At 41.7% G+C, this 24,872-nt stretch overlaps 2 protein-coding genes across 3 annotated transcripts; both read left to right on the top strand.

Moving 5' to 3' along the window:
• The first annotated feature begins 90 nt into the window (after positions 1-90).
• On the top strand, positions 91-5,330 carry cacng3a (calcium channel, voltage-dependent, gamma subunit 3a). The gene is made up of 4 exons (XM_079687859.1): positions 91-316; positions 3,390-3,473; positions 3,570-3,710; positions 4,119-5,330. The coding sequence occupies exons 1-4, from the start codon at positions 106-108 to the stop codon at positions 4,673-4,675; spliced, it is 993 nt and encodes a 330-aa protein (XP_079543985.1). The 5' UTR covers positions 91-105; the 3' UTR covers positions 4,676-5,330.
• Positions 5,331-9,410: 4,080 nt separating this feature from the next.
• On the top strand, positions 9,411-24,777 carry LOC307043301 (uncharacterized protein). Of its 2 annotated transcripts, none has more exons than XM_079687669.1 (20): positions 9,411-10,556; positions 12,435-12,534; positions 12,752-12,791; positions 15,170-15,211; positions 15,345-15,433; positions 15,570-15,666; positions 15,756-15,898; positions 16,080-16,252; positions 16,665-16,768; positions 16,888-17,285; positions 17,399-17,462; positions 17,756-17,852; positions 17,949-18,006; positions 18,093-18,416; positions 18,712-18,807; positions 18,959-20,570; positions 20,885-21,546; positions 21,669-21,742; positions 21,834-21,909; positions 22,777-24,777. In XM_079687669.1, the coding sequence occupies exons 1-20, from the start codon at positions 10,391-10,393 to the stop codon at positions 23,705-23,707; spliced, it is 5,346 nt and encodes a 1,781-aa protein (XP_079543795.1). In that variant the 5' UTR covers positions 9,411-10,390; the 3' UTR covers positions 23,708-24,777. The 2 variants fall into 2 exon arrangements, with proteins under 2 accessions (XP_079543795.1, XP_079543794.1); XM_079687668.1 differs by having other exon boundaries at positions 17,753-17,852.
• Positions 24,778-24,872: the final 95 nt, after the last annotated feature.

Here is a 24,872-nt window from a genome sequence, read left to right as displayed (position 1 = left end):
AACTGGATCTACACGAAGATAAAACACCGGGGGAAAGTTTCTAAGCGGATATAAAGCCTGTATTATCGCTGGAGGACTCCTCGGTGAGGAGGAGGCGGGGCCGACATGAGGCTGTTTGACCGGGGGATGATGATGCTGCTGACGACAGCCGGAGCTTTCTGCGCCTTCAGCCTCATGACCATCGCTGTGGGCACGGACTACTGGCTGTACTCCCGCGGGGTGTGCCGCTCCAAGAACCTGAACGACAACGAGACGGTCCGCAAGAACGAGGAGGTGCTGACCCACTCCGGCCTGTGGAGGACCTGCTGCACCGAGGGTAGGAAACTAACTCAACACAAGTTCACATTTATCAGAATCAGATTCAGAAACAGGTTTATAGGTTGACACGTAGCCTACGAGGAATTTGACTTGGGGTCGTGGTGCATGCATAAAAGTAAAAAAAAGTTAAAACACAGATAGAAAACTATATTAAGAAAACTATAATGACATTAAAAAATGTTTAAAAAAATAGCAGTATTTACATTTAAATGGAATTGGATTATATACAACCATACGCATTTGCAACTGTATTCAAACTCATAGGATTATTTTCAGTATAGCAACATTATTTTCATGTCAGTACATCAATTCATATCAGATGACAACATAATAATACAAAAACATAGTACATGATCATTTATAGTGGATTTATTGATATTTAGTAAGAAATACACTATGATACTTCAACAAAATGAAAGTAAAAGTACATCATATCTGTGATTTAGTATCAAAAGTATGGCCAATGTAAATGTTATATTACTATTTTCAGTTTTGACTAGGATTTGGAGAAGTTGTTCACTGTTTTATTTAATGATGAGTCAATTATATGTAAAATCCTTATCTGTAAAGTGATCAGTTTGAGGTAAAAATCTATATATATTTTTTGCAGTGGAGTATATGAAATAGCATGTGAAAGGCAAACACTCAAATGAAGTAAAAATGCATGAAAGTGTACTGAAGAACAGCAGCCTTCTTAAGTAAATGTGAACCTATCTCTTGAGTTTGAGTGACGTTCAGCATTTAGCTCACAAACAGTGGTGAATAAGATCCTTTTTTTTGTTTTACAAGCAAAATACAGGATAAACAATAAATAAATGAAAGGATACCAAGTTATTAATAAAATGTCACTGTACATCTTTTATCAGTCAGCAAATAAAATGCATTCCTTTAAAGAAATGTCAAACTAGAGTTCAAAGTAAGTTTCACACCATTGAATAATACACATTTGGCTGATATTGAGAGCAAAAAAACCTCAACAGATTTCCAAAAGCAGTGATAGTGAAGGTAAGTCTGTTCCAAAGTATGTAATCTGAAACCTGACCCTAACTATTCTTATCACACCTTTTGAACAAAAAGCACATTCAAGAAACAACATCAAAAACATATTTTAGGCTATTTAATTGTTTCTCTTCATGTCGAATAAGCATGGGAGGTCTTCAGAGTTAGAGTTTAGCTCAGATGAATTTATGCTTCGATTTAGATTGCTGTTCACATCTTGGTGAGGGAGAGGAGTTTAAGTCTTGGATATGTGATGTATGGACATTACATTTTCAATTATTCATTGCTTTTGAATAGACCCCTCTTTCTCTTATTCTTTATCCTCGCTTGGCTTTGCTAACTTTCTGAATGAAATATAAATGTAAAGCTCTCTCCCACCCTCTGCTGCTGCCTCGCTATCTCTGAGCACCAAAATAGTTTAATGGGAATACAATTAAAGCAGGCAGAGGACATAAATGCCTCAGCTGTGACGTCATGCCCATCAGTCTGTGTCCCACAAAGCCAGAAGCAGGCAGGCAGGCAGACAGACAACAGAACGGGACACGGAAGACTATTGTGTGCCATAAATAATTATAGGATGTGTTGATTTCTTTGGGATAACATGTGACAACAACAGTAGAAGTGACATGACAACATATCAGAGACAGATACAGTATAAAAATGCACAATGACAGACAAGTTTGACGACTGATTGTGTGCACTACAGACAGACATTTATACTGGGATATTTAATGACAATTGCCCTAAAAATAGTCAACATTTAAGAGACGATAGCTGATAATATAAGTGCTAAGAAAGCATCTATTTCAGCTAAGACTGAGACAAATATCATTTGAATAAAGTCTTTGTGTCTTCTCTCTTTGACATGTTCACCGTGAACGAGTTATGGCCTGCCGAATGAGTTTTGTTTTGGTTACCACGGCAACAGAGTCACATCATCAATACTGGTCAATCACTGCAACACACAGGGACACATTTATCAATACACCCCAGTTTGTGCAAATGTTAAAAGCCGTCACTGGGCCAGAGGTTACTGAGAGCAGGAAACCAGCATGCAGGCAGATGAATTCAAGTTCACTTTAAAATACATCAAAGCCACCCAGTTAAAGTAGTGGTAGTGCTATGATGTGTTGCACTATTGACTATCTCTGTTTTATGGTTTGTGTTCCTGCCAATATATAGTGCCAGTCTTGGTTTACATAGTGCATATATACACACAGTCAAAATAGATCAAAAGTAAGAAAAAACAACAAAATAAAAACAATTGAAACTACTATACGTTATAGAGCAAATGATTTACATGAAATCTGGATACACCAAAAAACTATGTGTAAATAATCAAATAAAATATGTGCAGTATTGTTATGGAAGTTATTAGGGATTAATTCTGTCTTACTCCTAGATATTTAACCTTTTCTGTGTGTTGACGTTTAGGACCAACCCTGAGTCTGTTATCTCTTTTAAGGAATGGGAGGCTCCAGCTATCTTGATAAACCAGTTCAACTCTCGGTCACAAAATGGTTTACGGCTGTGGGAACGCTGGCTTCGAGGCCATTAAGGGTCAGACGCAAGTGATTCAGGGTGCCCAGCTGTTTAGTCTATCTCCCCAAATATGTTGTTTACTCTCTCTGAACTTAAAAGGTCTATCGAGAGAGAGGCGCGGCAGAATTTATGTGGCAACCCACCCATGCAGTCAGAACCTCTGGCTGCTCTGTGACTTGTGATGTGAATTTCTCCGGCCGTTACTTGTAATAAATTATCAGTGTTTGACATCAAAGCTCCAACTCTCCTCGTGTCTCTCTGAGTCCTGACTCTCCATTGCTGCAGAAGTTTCCCTTACAGAAGTTATTTGATAACATTCATACGTTATCTTATGTGAGTTTCTATATAGAAAACCCTCACTTTAAAAAAAAACATATTTAGTCTTAATTGTGTGCTACTGTATAGCTCAGAGACCCTGTGACTCTTTTTCATTTTGCAGTTTGAATGTGATGTTATAATACATTACAGAGCAGAGTGACACATAGACACAGTAGTTATCTCATGAATGTAATGCATTTCTTTTTCTACAGGGTCTTTTCGGGGTGTTTGCAAAGACATTGATCACTTTGCTGAGGATGGAGACTATCAGCAGGATGCTACAGAATATTTACTACGTAGGTAACACATGCACACATGACTACTTCTAACAAATATATTAACTGAGGTGTTCAAATGTAAAAATATATCCTATTCTCTCAACTTTTTCTCAGGAGTAGTTCGAGCCTCCAGCCTCTTCCCTATCCTCAGTGTGGGATTATTATTTCTCGGAGGTGTGTGTGTAGCGGCCAGCGAGTTCTACAAGTCACGATACAACGTCATCCTCTGCGCGGGTTTACTCTTTGTCTCTGCAGGTCAGAAACACACGCAAATCTAATAAATACCAAGAGAGTTACACACATCCACAGAAAATTACACACAAATACATACACAAAGATACATACTTAAAAAACATATACAAAATGACATACACAATGATACATACACACAAATACAAACACAGATATACAAATACATGCACACAAAAATAGGTCCAAAGAATTACGTTCACAAATAGATACAAAATACAGGTTTGTCTACAGGGGTAATATATGTTGAAACAATGTTGTTTTAGTCTTAGCCATTGTTTGATACCCAAAATACAAACATTCAAATTGTGTTGCATTTTCAATTAAGTTCAAGTTTAACATATTTACAGTCTTTCAAATATTAACAGCATTTACCATCCGTCTGACCCTCTCCATCTCTCTAAACTCTTCCAGGTCTCAGTAACATTATTGGCATTATTGTGTACATATCAGCCAACTCAGGGGACCCCAGCCAGAGCGACAACAAGAAGAGCTACTCCTACGGCTGGTCTTTTTATTTTGGGGCTCTGTCCTTCGTGCTGGCTGAGGTGGTGGGCGTCCTTGCAGTGCACGTGTTCATAGAAAAACACCGACAACTGCGCACCAAAGGCCGGCCGTCCATCAAGAAGCCGCCCATTTCTCGCAGCTCGTCTTACCTCCGCAACCGTTACTACCAGAGACGCTCCAGCAGATACAGCTGCAGGAGCGCCCAGAGTGCACGGGACTCCATCTCACACTCCTTCAGAGCGTCCTTAATGCGAGACCGGGAGCCGTCCATCTGTGCTGAATCCAAATCCATGGCAGGTTTACCCATAGTGGACTCAGAGTTCTTGATCTACTCCTTAAACTCGTCTCTCAAGGACGATAAGATGGACATGGCTGTGGATGATTTGACTTCTCTGGTTTCCCTCAACAACACAGAGATGCTGCCTGAAAACTGTGCTTCCAATAGAAGGACAACTCCTGTGTGAGAGGAGAGGAAGTGAAGGATGTGCAGAGATGAAACACAAGAGGAACTTTCCTGGGACGAGAACATTAAGAGGAAGTCCTCTCTCTTTTTTTTTGAGGAAACAGAAAAGGCCAAAATTGTCCGGCATAGACTTATCTGTCAGAAGATTGTGGAATCACAGTTCTCAGAGCCCAGCGTGACATCGACAAAATGTCCTGTCTGACCGGTTGAAAACAACTTATATTCATTTTACAAAATGTTCTTTGTATGTCACTCTGCTATTACAGTAGCTATATCCACAGTGTATATGTAGTGTGTGTGCTAATAAATGGGTGTAATATTATGAACGTATGTATGTGACACACAGTCATGCAGAGAGAGACGAAGAGAAGGAGCTGTTTTTGAAATAAGAAACTATCAGATAGAAATGACAGGACACATACATCTGGGAATGACTGACATAACTTACTAAGTCCTGTTCTTGTCCTGCTTTTTGTGGACCTTAGATCAAAAGGGAAAACGTAATCAAATACATTGAACGCTAAGATCTCTCTCCAGCTGTCTCTCACGGTTTGTAGGTTTGAGTGTATTGTATCTCCTGTCAGCAAAACGTGTTGCCCTTACTACAGTTTTGTCATCAAGTCTTTGTTTACATTAAATAAAGTTTATAAATTAAGACAAAATGTCCGTGAAAAGGAAGTAAGTATGGTTCAGGTTGTTTTGTTGTTGCTTTGATGCATGGTCGTCCCTTTGTAAGAAAAAGTGGTGTGGACAACTTATCCAGATCATCATAGCAGAAAACTAAATATGTCCCTCCCCTGGGTGTTGAACCTCGAGCACCTGCATGTGTTTTTAAAACCACGAACGGGTGGAAGGCCCAAATATAGGTCTTGCTGTGATGCAATTTCAGTGAATTTGTACCTTTTATACACACAAAGAGCAGCAGGTATGGAGTACAGAACATGACACAAGTAACAAATAAATAAATAGATGCATAAATACAGAATACAGAATAAATACAGGAATAAGTACAGGACTGAAATAATAAATAAATATGAAAATGTATAAACATAAGACAAAAAAAATATATAGGAATAAATAAATAAATGTATAAATAACAAATTACAAGTTGAGTATAAAACAGAACACACATTATTATATATCTTTAATATATTTCTACATTTATTTTCACTTAAATGTATGTATTTATTCATTCCTGTGTCTGTGCGTGTTTCGCACAATGTTGTTTTGCTTGGTTGCCTTGTATTTTATGGATACGACAATATTTAAACCAAATCTACTTTCGAGTTCTCGGAAAGTTTCAACAAGCGCCGTGTCTGTTAAGCCCCGAGCCTGTTTTTCAGGTCTCAGGCTCGAAAATGACATTCCCAGAACAAATGACCATATCTTCCCTTCTAAAAGGGTTACATTTATAATCTTTTTTCTCAAAGCAAGGTTACACCTGTGAGTTGGATGTAGAAGTTTCAGAATCAATATAGATGTTTTTATTTTTAAGTAAAAAAATGTACTTAGCCTATAGTGAAAACCACCCTTGAATGATGGGATGGTAGACTAAAAGCTTTAGGAATCCAAACTACAACATATAATAAGTACCCTGTATCAAGATTGATGCAAAACAAGTGAAATTTGACCTTTTTAGAGAGATTTAGCAACAACAAAAAAACATTTCTGGGGTCATTTGGGTGGATTTTCCATATCTCTGGCCCCCTTGGTCGATTTGGATGATTTACAGCCAATGGAATCGAGGGGAACTCCCACATACTCCTTATTTAGTAATGTGTGTGTGTGAGAGTGACGCATAGCCAAAACCGGAAGCTGCGATAACTCTGGTGGCTACCATTAGCAGCAAACTTTTACTCTCCGATTTTTACATAACAATGGATTTATGGATTATAAATATTTTTTTCAAAGCTACAGACACATTATCAACCTATGAATTAGCCGCGTTTTTTCTCGTTTTAATGCCATTGAACACGTCTTTTGATCAGATTATCAGCTATGGTGAGATGATCTCCCGTAAAAGCTCCGTAAAGGTACGTGTTGTGATGTCTGTGTTTGCTTCTCCTGTCGCGAGTTCGGATCGCTCAGTGATGATACTATACCTATATAATCTGTGGAACCTCAGCTTTAATCGGATATCTTGTATGTGCAGCTACGATAAGTAATAAGGTTATCTTTATCTTGAGTTCTGTGCCAAAGTACGTTAGCATTTTTCGCTCAGGGGTCATTTAGATGCTTCTTATGACTTGTTTTGTTTTGGTAAAAATGGTTTGTATCGTCAGTTAGCTGAGATTCTTCCCGTTAATCTGGTATAACACATTAATAGGTTCTTAAATATTAAGATGCCCTGACTGTCGTGAAAAAAGGGGGTCTTTGGGGCTTAACAGGCAATATCTTTGAGTTGCTATCATATTTTATTTCACTTCCTCTGACCAGTCCCACTTTTAATTGGACGCTCCATGAGAAACACAGTGACTCTCCTCTTTTCAATAAATATTTGAAAAGCTTACAACACCGGGAATTTCCGGCGTATTCATGTTCTGTATAAACTGTAAAGCCTCCTGAGACAAAAATACAATTTGTGATATTGGGCTAAATAAATAAACTCTGATTGAGTTTGATTGATGGATTTGGCGCAAGAAGTAAGCCTACACTTCACTTCAGAGCCCTCAAGAGCCAGATATAAATGTTTATTATTGTCAAAAATTGTTTCTTTATTAAAGGTTTTACTACTACCTAAAACTCAGTAACAGGAGTGTAAGGGATAGGATCCGGTTTGAGATCTTTGATTTATGCATGCTTTTATGCAGTAGGCACATCTAAGCTGGGAAAGGGGAGAATATTAAATTGTCTGCCCTTGCATAAATAAATACAGAAGCCAATAGAAGAAGAAAAAAAAACTAGTTATCAAAGATAATTGATCCCTCTGTGCTGAAAAACATGCAGGCTTTCTTGTATGTGGACATGCATCAGCAAGCTGTGTTAGAGACAATGGTGGTAAAGCGTAAACAAATTAAAGAAATCTACAACAGCAGGCAGGGTGATGGGTTACCATGGCAGCAGCTGCATCACGCATAAACAGTACCATCATGTACTAAGAACACCAGTACAAGACAATCCACAATTTACCTCACAGAGTAACTTTTTTCTCTGGAATTGGGCATACTTCCTTTAGACAGTGTGAAAGATTTTCAACCAAGGTTGATTTGTGTTAAAATCCTGGCAGTGGTTAGATTTGAACCCATGTCTCTGAAGAGACAGGTACTTTGACCGAGCAAATAGGACCAATCTGCCATGCTACCCGTTTTTAAACAGTAGTCCGCCTTTTTACTAGCTTGTTCAATATAAAAATATAAAACAAAATGTTGCACTCACACTTGTCGTCTATTACAGTGCATATTCAACTTAAACGGATGACCTAATTTATATGTTTAGATCCTGGTAGTGCTTTCCAGTCTGTTATTGCAATTTCATGACAAAACCTTGGCAGCGGTGGGATTTGAACCCACGCCTCCGAAGAGACTGGAGCCTTAATCCAGCGCCTTAGACCGCTCGGCCACGCTACCCGTAGGACGCCGTCTTGAGAAGGTTGATTACGTAGTTTTCCGTACGTATGTAGAGAAAAGTGACCAATGAGAGTGCGTACTCCAAAGTTCGTCGACCAATGACAGTTCGAGCTCCAACATTCGTTGGCCAATTACATTCGTTGCTCCAACATTTGACCAATCACGGCGGAGAAATGTTGTATAGAAGGCAATGTCAAAGATCAACAGGAAACAAGATAGTTCGCCTCCTTTTTCTTTTCTTTCATGTGACTTTATGATGAACGCACATTATGGATAGATTGATTCATGAAATGAATACATATTAATAAAAGAGTAGTGGACTCGCATGCTTGATTAAAGCCAAAAAATAAATCACAAAATAAATGCATCTATTAATAGTTTGGATATATTATAAGTGTACAATTCTATGTGCACGCTAATTTCTGAACATTTTAAACAAATGATCCTAATGCAAAGTGTTGGGGACATGTCCCCAGCGTCCCCAGTATAAATGGCACCTATGGGTAGGTGCGACCATAGACAAATATGCATACACCTAAATATGCAATGTCATCCACTGACGAAAGTGTGGTTCCATTTCGACATAAACTGAAGCTTCGTCTCTGACGGAAGTTCAACCTCTTGCCTTCATGTGTACTCTTTGGAACAACCCTCTATGCAGGTTATGGCTAGAAAGGATCCGTCTAGTGTAAATATGACGTCACATTCTCGTTGTAACTCTCGTTGTAATCGGAGCGGCTCGGAAACACATCTACAGCAGTAACACTATGCAACATACACATTAATGCAGCAGCAATATTAATAGAGAAAAATCAGACATAATAGTAAAACACTGCAAGGGAACATTTTATTGCACCAGGAGCTATCTTGGGACTTTTACTGCGACAACGTTGACTTGCCTGTGAATAAAAAATAAACCATAGTGTTGGTGATCTACAGTGTTGTCATTCTTCTTTGAACACCAGCAAGACCGCTAACACCCTATTTCAACAATCACACTCCCTGTAATTGACATAATTAATAGATAGTTTAGCTTCTCATCATCCTTTGCTGTGGTGGCCCACTGATGTTAACGATCGTAACTGAAAGGCTGCTGCCAAACGTAAACATTCAGCCAAACTCTCGCGAGAGTTTTACACAAGACGGATCCTTTCTAGCCATAACCCTCTATGCATCCGGTTCCGACCTGCGCCATTTTGATGAAACAGCGAGGGTAGAAGCAGTTTGGAACACAGAAATGGATTTTATGGATTTAAACTGAAGATTCATCTGGATACACAACTTTCAACTTTTCGTGATGGATCATAACCGCGCACTGAAGAGGAACCCTTGTATCATGATTGCCTAACTGGTGGATTTGTTCGATTATTCGATAGCTAATTTGGGCAACATTGTTAGCATAGCAACGTTAGCTTTTGTTAGGCATGTTACATGTTGTGGTACCGTTAGCTAATCTCGAGGTGTAGCATGTTAGCCTTGGCATTAGCTAACTAGCTAATTTCGCTTTTCAACGGTAGATTTCGATTTCAGAATACTCTCTTCAAGGTCTCACGTCGATAACGTAACATTTGTGGACTCGTCGCGGAAGCTTTTGTGGACTTTTTTTGTTGAGCTTGGTGGGATTTGTCTTGACTTGACAAATAAGAACTGTTTCAACAAGGCAAAAAACACTTAAGGACTGATGCTCTGGAAACCCCAGGCCCGCTGTTAGCTACACCAGCGTCCTGTAGCACGGCGGCCCGGGTTTTCCACCAAAGACAATTCACGGCGGACCTGGCCTCATTCACACCCTGTTATAGATTCACATTGTGCTGCATGGACGTTCTTGGATTTGGTGGCACTTTGTTATGTTTGATCGGACTCTAAAGAACTGAACAGGCGCACGGGGCCGCTCAATGGCACTCTGGCCTCACATCTCAATTATTTTTCTTTTGCAATAACAAAGACTCTTCCGTAATTTGCGAGCTGAACCCTCCCCCCCCCATTTTACTACTTTATTTGTCTGCAGTGTTTCAACGAATATAAAGAAGGTTTATCAATTAAAGTCACCAGTTTAGCTGTGTTCAGTGTTGACGCTGTTTTATTTGATCATACCAGGCCTGTGTTTTTTTTCTTGTGCTTCATTTACTTAAGTGCTTAGATCTGTTAAAATGTCGTGTGTTCACTATAAGTTTTCTTCCAAACTGGACTACAACACAGTCACTTTCGATGGACTGCATATCACCCTCAACGAGCTTAAAAAGCAGATTATGGGCCGAGAGCGCCTCAAGGCCACAGACTGCGACCTGCAGATCACCAATGCGCAGACTCGAGAAGGTATGTGATCAGCTGACTCATTACAACACTTGGCACGAAAATGTCCTCCAGTATTTTTGGAATGACGGTATAAGAAACATTTACATTTTGGGAACGTAGTATTTTCGAATAAAAAAAACTATATTGTGATACACCAGCTAAGGGCAATCCAGGGTTCTTACGGTCATTCAAAACCTGGAAAAGTTATGGAAAACAATATTTTTCCCAAAGTTTTGGAAAAGTCATGGAAATGTAACTAAAGTTGCATCAAATATAATTTATATTTTATCTAATCGCCGAAATAGTAATACATAATGATGATAAACACTGTATCGTATAGTAATGAAACGTAAACGGCATTTAACTGTCGAGGTATTTTGCTGGTGAGAGATTGTAGTTGCTTTAGCGTGTAGAAGCTAGTAAGCCTATTTGATTTGTTTTAGATAGGCAAAACAAGTTTCATATGCAGACCTTATTTTCCTGTTCCATGTTAAAATAAACCATTATAGTGGTACTGCTGAGAAAGAGTAATGTCTTTGGTCATGGAAAATTAGGTAAAGGTCATGGAAAAGTCATTGAAAATTATTGGGGAAAAAGTGTATGAACCTTGGCTATCATAACAAAAGTATTAGATTACATCACACCAAAGGAAAATAACCAAAACAATGATTGAATCGATGAACGTCTATGATTCTTCTTTTCTAAATGACTGTTAATAATGACCAATTATTAATGATAAAGAAAGTTGCAAACACATTTTTTGTCAATCTATAGTTTTAACTCTGTACCATTTGTCTTAATTGCATATATTAAATTAATGTATACATCAATTATAATACCCATAATATTATGGCTATCAACTTCCTAATTCATACAAAAAAGCAGAGGTTTGTTTGTATCCATTTCTATTAGGGCTGAACGATATATCGTGTCATGGCAATAACTGCGATATGCGCATGCGCGATAAAAAAACACCCGCTAACGCACTTTAGCACATAATTCAAAAAATAAATATACCCTTATTACTTATCTAAACTGCACATACAATATATCCGATTAAAGCTGAGACTCCACAGATTATTTAAGTATAGTATCATCACTAAGCGATCCGATCTCGCGACAGGGGAAGCAAACACAGCTTTTACGGGAGATCGTCTCACCGTAGCTGTCAATCTGATCAAAAGACGTGTTCAATGGCATTAAAACGAGAGAGAACTCGGCTGAATCGGTTGATCCATAGGTTAATAATGTATATGTGGCTTTGACGCAAATGTTTATAATCCATAATTCCATTTTTATGTAAAAATCGGAGCACAAAAGTTAGCTGCTAATGGTAGCCACCAGAGTGTATGCAGCTTCCGGTTTTGGCTAAGCGTCACTCAGCCGCAGTGACGTGTCCTTAAACCCGGAAGTAAACTTCTTTCGGCTCCTTCGTCAAAAACCAATGCAAATTCTCCATAGGATTTTGGAAAATAGCTCGAAATAAGGTCTGTGGTTGACACACATTTAAGAGAGGGATCACGTTTTTTTTCAGCCGGATAATCTCCACATGTCAACCCTACTTTTATAATTTTTGAATCATAAATCTAGTCACCAGAAGCAAAATGCGATGATAGTTTTTTTCAATATCGTGCAGCCCTAAATATGATCTTATTGTAATGCAATATGTTACCGCTTAAAGTTAAGTTGTGAGATGATTCAAGCCATTGTAAACGCCCAAAACTCTTCTAATATGATAACATATATATATAATGTATTGCTTTAGAAGTATATGTTAAGACACTAATGAACATAACTTATTTACTTCATCTGTTTTGATGTTTGGACTGAAGTTACTACACTTTTTATTGGGCCGAACAATGTTCTATGTTTTCTTATAATTTGTGTCATGTTTTGCAGAATACACAGATGATGAAATCCACATCCCGAAGCACTCGTCCGTGATCGTTCGCCGTACTCCGCTTGGTGGAGTAAAACCTGCTGGCAGGACGTTCATTGTGTAAGTGTGCATACGACTGTTACTTGAGTCACGATTGAGCAGTATGGTTGCTTATAATTTGAAGTCATGAACAGATTAGTTCGATTTCCTGATTCATTTTAAAGCAGCGATAGAAGGTGTTCTATTAACTAATTATAGCTGTATGTCCTTTAGTCAGTCACAAGTTGCCTTTGAGTCATGTCAACAACTGATGTTTTTATTTGTTTTGTTTCTGCAGAGATCGTTCTGACACAGCTGTGGTGGGATCTTCTAGACCCGTATGTAAAACAAACCCCAATTCAACACTCTCTCCTCTCACCTCTCTCTCCCCCCCTTTTTCTTGCTTTAGTCACCTTTCTTGAGAACATTCTGTCAGCAATGATTAAGTTGTGTGTATCCTCTGTTCACTGTGTGTTGGCTACATTTGTGTTGAGATCTCAACCTCTATGTGTTATTTGATGTCTTTGTGGGAGGGTTTCTTGGAGTCAACACAGCTAAAAAAATAGTTTGTTGTTTCTCTAAAAACCCTGGGTGTCTGTTTTGAAGTAAGCAGATTAAAGTTTACAATTACTGAAAGAGATGAGGTTAAGATGAGAAACAACAGACTAGCCACCATTGTTTTTCTTATGCTCTGAACCTAACGATTGTTGAACTGTTGACAATTTTTTAACTGACTGAAGAAATAATTTAAACTGTTAATGACTGTATTTCATAATGAAATGGTTTTGTAGCCTGCTTCAGGCTAGACAAATGTATTTTAAAGGGGTTTGTAAAGGGAAAATATCATATTTTTGTATTGATAATTGTCATTTTATTTTCTGTGAAAATATTTAATCCTTATGTGGTTAAGAACCCAATGAAGTACAGTGTGGCTGGGATTGATTGATTGTAATTAATTTTGATTACAATTACAAGACTAAAGTTGTTTGGGTGGAAAAGACTCGCCAGTGGTTTTTGTTTTGAACGCTCATCCTGCTAAACTTTAATACCTAAATCTGTTGTTCAGTAACATTTGCCAATGTCAATTGTTTTGTCCTGTACAATTTCACCATTAAGATGTTCTATTCTGCATTGAATATGGACTGCACATAACCCTTAGAGGCACACATATTTCATCCTGATGAGTTCAATGCTTTGAATTAATTCAGATAACTAAGTGTCTGTTTTTACAAAGAACCAGGTATGGGTTAAAAGCTAGTTTTTATACATGAGATGCTGTGCCTTAGCCACTGGCGTGTAATGTTGTGCCATTATCACAAAGTACTTTGACACATCATCAGTAAATATCTTGTCAATCTCTGGAGGCTTTCCAAGGTTGCTGCAGTGAGAAGTATACTGGTGTAGTGTGTCCTGTAAGCTGTAAGCTGCAGAACCTGTCAATAAAGTTCTTCAGTGGTTCCGTGTCAGAACCGCGTGCACCAGATCCCTGTGTGTTCCCTCCACAGTATTCTGCAATACCCAGTCTTTCCTCTGAGCCCTGCAAATCATGATGGACAACCCATCCTGTTTACTTTTTATTTACTTGTTCGCAAGTATGAGGCAGAGCAGCCATTTTGTTTATTGCTAAAAAAAAAATCGTTTTATTTTGTCCATGCGTGAGTCTTAATTCTCATCGCTCATTGACTCCTGACCTGCATTTGAAACATCCCTTCAGTTGGATTTTAGCCTTCACTCTAGTGGTTTAATGGGTTATTTAGGGTAACTTCTGAAGGAACACTTGACTTGTACATTTCTTCTTCTTCTAGCTCTTTCGTTTAAAAAGAAGCTTTTCTACATTTGTGTCTCGTCAGCTCGAAATATTTGACACTTAACAGTGTCTGCCGCTCTCATTAAACATCTTGGCACCAATCCCTGCATGCTCATTAAGTTACAGAAGAAGTCTTGAGCTGGTTTTAATGAAATCTCTTACAACTATGACAAGTCGGTGCAAAAAGTAAAATCGCCGTGTGCCGGTTAAGGGAAAAGGCATGCTAAGATTAAATGTCAAGTTTTCCTTTGAGAAAATTGCCCTGTGCTTCTGCATCAGAAGAAGCTCTACTGTCTCAAACGGAGAGATGTGACAGTATTTTATATTTAGAATATGCTGATTTGGCTCAAACAGTGAAGACCCGTTTGAAGTGATGAAGAAGCAGTTAAACATAATAACCATAGTTATAACTTAAAGACTCAGCAGGTCTATCATTTCAATTTTTCAGGATAGTAAATTGCAAGAGTGAGATCGCTGTCATACTTTTATATTGCCTGGTAACCATTTTCTAAAAGTGAGTTAGCATAAACGACAAACTGTTAATTGTTAAAAGTCCATTTTTTTGTAGATCCTTATATTTTGGTTAATATCCAAACAATTTAAATATTTTAATTAAATATGGCTGTGAATAAACCAAAACCCTCAATCAGACTTTCACAAGATCAGTTTTATTTAAATTGTCTTTGAATGGATTTTGACTCAATGCCTTCAGTAGAGAGGAAAAGCCATATTTTCTTTTTTTAATGCTCACTCGTATACCTGCATTATCTCAACGAGTACTCAACAAAGACTTAGATGGACGCTCTAAGGGACTGGACACAGATGTGGTGGGGAACTATCTGGGCTCTTCCAGTGTTTATATATTATATATGATGTTATAACCTGTAATATCTGTACTCTCTCCTGCAGACTGATTCTTCTCCATCTATGTCACTTGCCCAACTAGCCAAGGTACTGTTCTTGTAAATGCCGGCTGTAATTCTAGAAAATGTTTTGTAGTGAGTACATGTTTCCTCTTATCTTGTGAGGTCGACAACCTCCTTTTTATCTTTTGTTTTCCCTGCTTTCCCATTTGTTTTTTTAGACGGCTAACCTGGTTGACGCTAATGCATCAGAGGACGACAAGATTAAAGCCATGATGTCTCAGTCCAATCATGAATATGACCCAATACAGTTAGTACACACAATGTGTTGTTTTACTTGATTAAAGTCGCAATTTCTGTGTTTTTCTTTGAAGCTCATAGCAGTGTACTCAAAATTCTGAAGCTGTATCTAGTTTTTAATAAATGTATTGAACTTGTCTCTATAGTTACTCCAAGAAGGCAGTTGGACCTCCGCCTGCTCACTATACCTGCTTTCGTTGTGGAAAGGCTGGCCACTATATTCGACAATGCCCCTTGCTCCTGGTAATTATTGATTATTCATAGTATATAGGGTTAATCTCTACTTTGTGACAGTTGGATGATTGGATGGTCATTTTGTTTTTATTTTTCAGATCCAGGATAAGAGTGTGGAGGGTCCTAAGCCAGTAAGGATCAGTAAGGGCATTCCTCAGAGCTTCATGGTCAAAGCAGAGCCAGGCACTAAGGGAGCCATGTTAACCAGCACCGGAGAATACGCCATACCTGCAATAGATGCGTATGTCAACCCACAAACACCCACTGTATAATATACTTTTAAAGCACGTTGAGTGGAGTCACATGTGTCTTTGTCGTTTCCCATTTTGTAGTTGCTTCAATAAAAACATGTTAATTACTTTTTTTTTGTTGCTAGTGACATGTGGACCTCAAAACTCAAAAACACATTTCTGTTGATACAGGGAGGCATACGCACAAGGAAAGAAGGAGCGGCCTCCGTTTGTTCCGCACGACCAGTCATCATCTGAGGACGACACAGACCCAATCCCAGACGAACTGCTGTGTCCGATCTGCAACGACCTCATGACGGATGCCGTAGTGATACCCTGCTGTGGAAACAGTTACTGTGATGATTGTGAGTCCTTACTCATAATGGGCATTAGTAATACAGAATTAAAGTCAAAGCTGGTCTATGCCAAGCAAATATTTGATTGTCTGTTTTAAGGTCCCGCTGCATAATCATATGCCCGCGCTGTGTGGACGTTTAAGGGAAAGTGGAAGTAATACTAATTGAATCGACAGTAGCCCCTAGAGTCCGCAGCACAGCAACATGTCATTGTGTAGTTTTTTTAAATGTGTATTTGGAATTATTTTACAATCAATGTCTGGGAATTTTTAAATCTCCTTTAAAGTCTAATTATGCTCTAATTGTTTAGTGAACATATTTTCTCAAAAATGGCACCCTATAAATGTGAAAAGAATGTGTAAACAAGATTTGTATTTGTTATTTATATTGTTATTTCTAATAAAGAACTGTTTGGTTTCAGGTATCAGAACAACCTTATTGGACTCCGAGGAGCACATCTGCTTCACATGCAAACAGTCAGACGTTTCACCGGATAATCTTATCGCCAACAAGTTTCTTAGACAGGTAACCCCCCCCCCCCCTGGAAATGCAAGCGTTTTGCTGTGTGCATTTCAATTGAACTAGTAACAAAACTAGAAAAACTATACTTTTAACAACATGTATCATCTGTTTTCTTCATGCAGGCTGTCAATAACTTTAAGAATGAGACGGGATACACCAAACAATTGCGCAAGCAGGTCCAAAATTCAGCCCCGCCTCCACCGCGCCTCCAGCTGCTCCGGCAGTCCAGGCAGCAGGACCCACTGATGGCTCACATCCCTCAGCCCCCTCCTCCTCCTCCTCCTCCTACGATCACCCCCCCCACTGCCCCCACTGCCCCCCCAGTAAGGGTCCCGTCGCCCGCAGCTGCTCCTTCACCTGTTGCTGCTCCTGCTCCTGCATCTCCTTCTGCTCCTACCCCTCCTCATGCTGACTCTGTTGAAGAACTGTTGAAGGAGGTTGACTCTCCAGCCCCCGAACCTGTTGTTGACCACCACTCTCCTATGCACTCCACCAGCCACAGTGAACCACCCCCACGCGGGTAAGTTTACCTCTTGGATTCAATTATTTCACCTACGCCAACCTACTCAAAAGGTTGACTTTTTGAAGTGTATAATAATTGTAACTTATCATAATGTGTCTGTTATGTTTTAGTGAGGTGGATCCTGAACCTTATGTGAGACCAGACTCATCAGGACCCTCGGAAAGTGGACCACCGGTGAGTCTGCCTTGAACCCCTGAATGAATCCTGTCTCACTGCCTTTAAACGCATTCGCTGCAACACGAGATTCAACATGTGCAGATTATCTACCATCATATTGTAAACATAAAAAAAAGTATTTATATGTATTATTGTAAGATTACCAGCAAACAGAGAATTTAAGAGCTGATGACTAAAATGATTATCTCGCAAATGCAAAGGAAATGAAGCATTATTTGCATCCATGATTGCGAGGATTGGTAACTTCCCATCGGGGTAACAACATTTCTCTCTTTTCTTTTCCCCAGCAGAACTACCGTTTACCTGTTATGGGCCACCCGCCACCTTTAAGGCCACCTTCTCATCCTCCTCATCCTCCTCATCCTCCTCTCCCTCCTCATCTTCCCGGTAAGAACTTCAATTTAGGCCATATAAGGAGATGAATTAACCTTGAAATCAACTTTTTTACCTGAAAATAACAAATTCTTGTCACTGCTTTATCAGGTCACCAGTCCCGACCACACCAACAATCTCACAGGGGGGGAGGCAGGCCCTGGGAGAGGTAAGACCCCATAGATCTGATCTGTTTCAAGGTTTTTTTGTAATATGTCGACCTCACAATGATTTGTGTCCATTTCTTTGTACCAGGTTTAACAGAGGCAGACCGGAGCACCCCCCCCCTTACCTCCAGTCAGGCCCACCCCCTGCACCTATTCCTCCAATGTACCCAGCACCCTCCATGTACCCTCCCCCCCCACAGTCCTACCCACCTCCGTACTCCTCTGGCCCTGGCCTTCTCCCTCCTGTCATGGGTTACCCACCCCAGCCTGTGTATGTCCCCGGACCACCACGGCTGAACCCCCCCTGGGTTCCCCCTGGTGTCCAGCCCCCTCTCATGCCCCTGCCCCCCATGCCTCAGCCCCCCCTCTCTAAAGAAGATTTCTACAGACAGCGACACCACAGACAAGACAAGTAAGTGGTTTCTTTTTCATTTTGGGTCCTCAAACTCCTTAAGTCACTTCAAAAAACTACAAAGCCCTTACATTTTGATTTATATTTATGCACACATTTAGATTTCTGTATTTTCTTCAGATTCTTTTTATGTTATGTACCAATACCCAAAGCAAATGTCTTTTATGTGAAGACCTACTTGTTCATTTCACATAAACAATTTGCATTCTGAAAGAATATTACAATCACTCAGGGTTGGAATCTTGAATTGGTAATTGCAGATTTTCAACAAGTGTTTTTGTCTTTGTGTCCTCAGTGTCACCTCCAAACTAGATGAATTTACTAAAGACTTCCACAAAGAGCTTATGAAGTACAGAAATGCACCAAAGAGAAGAAAACCATCTTATTCAAGGTAACTTCATCAAGCGAGCATATCACAAATAGTTTATAGTTCCTATAACTCATCCCAGATGAATATTCCTTAAAGCCATTTGTTACAATGTGTTCCTGATCTCCTTTCTTTCTCCCCTTGTTTTCTTCCGCTTTCTTAACTTTCTTTTTAGATCCCGGTCCTACAGTCGCTCTCCGTTCAGCCGTTCTCCTTACTCTCGCTCCAGATCAAGATCCAGGTCCTACTCTTATTCCCCGAGTCGATCCCGCTCACGCTCCCATGGCCGGTCCTATCCCCGCTCCCCTTATTCAAGACGTAATGGACGTAGTTATGGACGCTCACGTTCAAGGTCCCGCTCTCGCTCAAGGTCTTATGGATATCGGCGCTCTGGCTCCCCACGGTCCCCTCCCCCTTTCCGCCCAGGTGGCTGGGAGGGAGCAGAAGGAGCCGGACCCGGTCCCGGTCCCGTACCTTACAGGTCACGCTCTCGCTCCCCTGGCCCTGGCCCTGCTGGTTTCCGTCCCCGCAGCCCTGGAGGACGAAAGCCGCCCCCCCGGGAGCTCCCACCGTATGAAATGAAGGGTCCGAGTCCTGGTGGCAATGACCGCTGGGAAAAAGAAAGGTATCGACAGTGGGAGAAGGAATATGCCGAGTGGTACAACAAGTACTACAAAGGCTATGACAACCAACATCCCTCAATGCATCACAAAGGTCGTGGCAGCAGAGACAGGGAGAAGGACAGAATGTCCCCATTAAATAGAGACTACTCCCCCCAAGGGAGAGGAAGAAGAGGGCGGGATGAGAGAGGTGCTCCCCCTCATCATCCTCAGTCTTCCTCCTCCTCAGCCGCCAAGTCCAGTTCCAAACTCTTAAAGACAAAGAAAGTAAAGAAGAAGAGGACTGGGGACGAATCGGAGTCGTCCCATCAGTCAGTGGACAGAGGGGACGCTACTCCTGTCAGAGACGAACCAATGGACGATGTGCCTTCACTCCTTAAATCTCCTCCTTCTTCCTCAAAGGCTTCAGCCGCATCCTCTAAAGCTCCATCCTCTAAAGGCGCAGCCAGCAAACCCTCAACCAAGTCAACATCGAAGACTCCGTCCGATAAGACGAAGAAAGACAAGGCTCTGAAGGTCAAAGCTAAAGTCAAGACAGAGGGTGTGAAGGTTAAGACGGAGAAGGTGAAGAAAAAGACTGTGGAGGCAGTTGTTACCAAAAAGAAAGACTCTTCCTCCTCTTCCTCTTCCTCCGCCACTAAGCCGCTAAAGAGCGTTAAACCCAAACAAGAAGACGCCCCTAACCCAACTACCCCTAAAAAGGAAAAGAGTAAAAGCTCAGCAGTGAGGCCCCCCCTGCTAAAGACCCCTCCACTGTCCTCTCTACACCATCCCTCTCTTCATGACGGGCTTCGCCAGGGCCACGACATCCACGGGAGAAGGGATCTCCCCCAGGGCGGTGGTCTCCTCCCCATCCCTCACCAACACGGACTCCCTCTCCTCCTCCACCGCCCTCCCTCCCCTGACAGTCGGAGGAGAATGGGTGAGGAGGGCCGCTCTATTCTCGGACCACCTCCTGGAAAGCTGAGGAGAATTGACGGGCTCGGGGGTGGAGTTGATGTCATGTCCCATTCCCACATGTCTCACCAGCCCCCCATGTCTCACCAGCCCCCCGTCCACAGACTCCCCCACTCAGACAGACCGGGTCTTCTTCCCATACCAGGGAGCCGCGAGATGGGCCGGGGAGAAGCAGAGCGAGGGTCCATCCGACCGCTCATGGACCTTCAGGTGGGTTTGTCAGAAACACCAGGGTACAAAGATTTGTTTTACAGAGGGTATTTAAAATAGTTGTATTATTATACAATCTTTTCTCTTTGCTTGTTAAGTTTGTTACAACTCTAATTCTACATTTAAAGTGTATTTTTTTTCATTAGTTACATAATAATGTAGAAAATGGAACAAAACTAAAACATTTAAATAAGAAAAATCACATGTCCCAGTGCTACGTCCCCTTCCAATTCCCCTCCTACTCCGAAAACTGCTCATTAATCAACTTATAATTCTCTTGTAACATTTTTGTACGTGTTTTCATCCACATCCAGGTGAAGCCCCTGACCCAGAGGAGGATCAAGTTGAACAGAGATCTGGGAAGAAAAGGCAGCACTGAGACCCCCCCCTCAGACAGAGCCCCGTCTGGTCCCGAGAAGACGCCCTCCACCTCGGACCGATCAGCTGCGGCTAACGTGTCCGAAGGAGACCGAGCCAGCAGTGCAGCAGAAGCAGCCGGAAGGAAGGAGCGGTCTGCATCTGCTGAGAGGGGGGTCTCCCGAGAGAGACCAGGAAGTGCTGGAGACAGACCTCAGGGATCGGACAGGGAGCAGAGCCGAACCTCGGGACAGGACAGAGAGCGAGACAGAGGGTCTGACAGAGACAGAGAGAGAGGCACTGCGTCTGAGAGGGACAGAGAGAGAGGCACGCCGTCCGAAAGAGACCGAGAGAGAGGCACGCCGTCCGACAGAGACCGAGAGAGAGACAGGGGATCACAGAAGATCGCAGTCACGGTGGAGAGAGACCCTGACGCTGAGAGGTCGGTGAGGACGGAGCGAAAGAACTCCGGTTCAGGAGGGCGGTCTGTCTCTCTGGATAAAATGACCATCGCAGAGAAGTCGTCCACCTCCAGGAGCTCCACAGAGCCTCAGGAGAAGCCGAGCACATCCTCCAAGGAGAGAGGCGAAGGTTCCGAACGATCGGCTAAATCTCACAGGTTTGTACATGTGTTACTCTGCTACGCATCAAACCACTTTTCATATCCATTAACGAAAGAAAACAGGATCCAGTGGCTCTTTAAACACAGCTGTTAATGTGTCATTTGATCTCATTTCCCAGGAGCGTGTCGAGGGACAGAGCCGAGAGGAGTGTCCCTGCAGGAGAGAAGCCAGCTGCTGCTGCTCACAGAGAAGGTCATCTTTGTTCTTAAAGAGAGGATAACTTTAGTTTTATATCTATTTATGCATTTATTGAACCTGTGCTTCCTCCCATTTTCTCTTGCAGCAGTTAAAGACAGCGAGGGGCTAGTTGCTAAAAGCAAACCGAAGATCAGCAGGAAGGTCCTGACCAGCTCCACAAAGTGAGTCTGATTTCTGTCTGTTAATCAGGAACAATTTCATTTTTTGTATAGGTTTCATAATTTGTTGTTTTGTACTTCCTTAGTGTTTTGTTGTTCATTGTCATTGGTTCAACCTATAAATCAAATTTCCTTGGACATTCTTACAGAGGTTATTTGAATTTGTGAAATTGTCGATAGTTTATTTTGTTATTAGGGACTAACTATCATGTTTTACTTTATGGATACTTGGTATCAATCCTCTCCAAGTCTATAATGTAAAATTACATTTCTCAACATGTTGAGCCATTTCTTTTAAGAAGTTTCCATCTTCAAATAAAAACCAATGGAGCTAAGAAAATAAACTGGCATCTTTGGCGATCGATAACATTCCAAAGATTGGCTGGTTCCATTTTCTCAGTTATGGCCATTTGCTCTTTTTCAAATATTTTGAAGATGGCAGCCAATTATTTGATTATAAAACAATATATATTCCTTGCAGCCTCAGGAAAAAGTGTTTTGATTACACAGCGTTGTTGATGTGTGTGAAGAGTGAGCCAGATAGTGATGACACTTGAGTCTGCGTCTGTTTGGGGGTCAAGACTTCTTCCCAGATGCATGTAGCCCCCCGGGAGGCTAGCGGCCGGACTCTACATTAGCTGCTCTTAGCTCAAACAGCCAAAGCTCCGACCAAACCGCCAGCGGCCGTGTTGATTTATCTGTAAAGTAGGCGGCATGTTTTCACAAGAAAGAAGAATGCATGGAATACAAAAGGTTCATTTGGTTTGGTTTGTAAACCGTTGATCGTAAATCCGACATTGTTGTACCAATGAAATGCTACATTTGTGAATGACCCTTTTTAAACATTGGCTGTTTTTCCATCAACCCTAGGTCAACTCAAGAAACAAAGCGAGAGTCAGACAAAGATCAGAAGAGTGCCTCCTCCAAACCTGCAGAGCAGCCTCCATCCAGCCCTGTGGGTGCCCGCAGCCCGAGCCTCAGCCCGGCAGTGAGCCCGGCCATGGAGGAGCCGGTCATCCAGCCCCCCCCTCGCTCCAAGTGGGAGAGAGAAGAGGACGAAGAAGGCCAGGAAAACGGACTTACTGCACCCAAGGAGCCCTCACCAGCACCCCAGAAGAGCCGAGGCAGGGAGGGGCCGAGCGAAGCACCTAAACCCGTCAGGGGGGAGGGGCCGGATGCAACCAGGGAGGAGAGGAGAGGAGTCGCACGGGAAGAGAAGAAGGCGAGGGCACCCAGGGAAGAGGGTAAAGGTGGGAGGACGGCACAGACAAATTCTGACAAACCAACCAAAATCAAACTTGGGAGGGAGGAGGGGAGAGGGGGGAGAGAGGAAGGCAGAGCTGCAAAGAGAGATGAGGGGCGAGGAGTGACGGGGAAGGAGGAGAGGGCCGCAGAAGGCAGGGGGGGGGGAGGACCAGAGCCCAGGAGACAGCGCCTGTGCTCGGACCTCGGGCGGGAGACAGACGAGGCCGCCTTTGTGCCCGACTACAGCGAAGGAGAGGGGTCAGAGGCGGAGAGAGGGGGCAGCGCCAGCGTCTCCAACAGCCAACCCTCCACCCCCACCCCTAGCAACCACAGCGGCACGGCAACATCCACCACCGGGGACAAGAAGAAGAAGAAACACAAGAAACATAAGAAACACAAGAAGCACAAGAAGCACAGCGTCCAGGAGAAAGAAGGAGAACAGAAGGAGCACAAGCACAAACACAAGAAAAAGAAACACAAAAAGAGCAAGGACAAAGATGTGGAGGAGGAGGACGAGGAGAAGATGGAGAAAGCAGAGGAAGTGGCTTCTTGCTAACAGGGGCTAGGCTAATACTGCCGCCCACATTCTGTGACCTTCCTTGTTACCGAGGAGATAATGATGCATCTAGAAATATCCGCTCACACTGGCTTGCTGCTCCTTGTGCCACTCTGAAGGAACTGGATGAAACACGTCTTCGTCCCTGACGCCGGCTGTCTTTCACTTCATGTCACGGCAGCGTTATGACCCCTTCTTTTAATGTTCAACGTGAGCCTCTTCTTTGTGACTTTGGGTCAGAACTCTGGAGTGAAACTGAGCTGCACTATTGTGATCAAACTAGCGCCCGCCAGAAAGGACTTGACGGAGATAACTGATCACACAGCAGTGAATTGAAACGATAGGAATAACAAACACTGTACTCAGGTATGTGATTGCTTCTCTGTAGACGAGGAATCACTCTGTCTCCGCCTCTGAGGAATTTGTAAATAGAGATGAACTATTGCTTCTCATAATAATCATTTCTGTGCTGTTCAAGGTTAACTTACTGAATGACTTCATTGTAATGAGGGCCGTTGTAAGCCCTTTGTTTAGGGACTGTACTTTGGTTTTTCTCTTATAAGTTCAACATCGTTTATGCTTTTCATGACTGCTAACAATTTTCAAGCCTTATCTCATTTTCAGGCAGCCGTTGGTTTCAATCATTGTAGTAGTTTTTCTTTTGGTACTTAACAGATGTAAAAGGGTGGCAACAAAACATTCTTGCAAGGTTAACATTTCTTACCAAACTTAATAAGAAAGAAATCCAGTAATTCTTTGGAAATGGTTAGCATTTATTTGTTATTGATGTGCGAAAGCCGGCAGAATTGCCAATATGGTCCTTTTAAAGTGAAAACCAACCGTTATGTGGCCATGCTACAGTGGCTTGTTTGAATCTAGGATGTGTTTATTAATAATGTCAAATCGGTCAGCATGTTTTTGTTCCAAAGGTGCAGCAGCTGTACATTATTAGTCTGAGTGAATGTGTCGGTGTGAAAGTGAAATGTGACAGAAGTGAGGCGAAGTGGCGGACAGGTGTTCCTACAGACGAGTTGTTACTTTTCTTTTTTTATTAAAATGTTTTGACCTCAAGAAAATGTGTCTGTGGTATTTTATCAATCATTGAACTCCTTCTGTGTGATGACCACACAGAAGGATGTTACTTGTTGTACGACGTTCACAACAT

The sequence above is a fragment of the Notothenia rossii genome (assembly GCF_949606895.1).
Source record: "Notothenia rossii genome assembly, chromosome: 1".
Lineage (NCBI taxonomy): Eukaryota > Metazoa > Chordata > Actinopteri > Perciformes > Nototheniidae > Notothenia > Notothenia rossii.
This window is presented reverse-complemented; position numbering and strand designations above follow the sequence as displayed.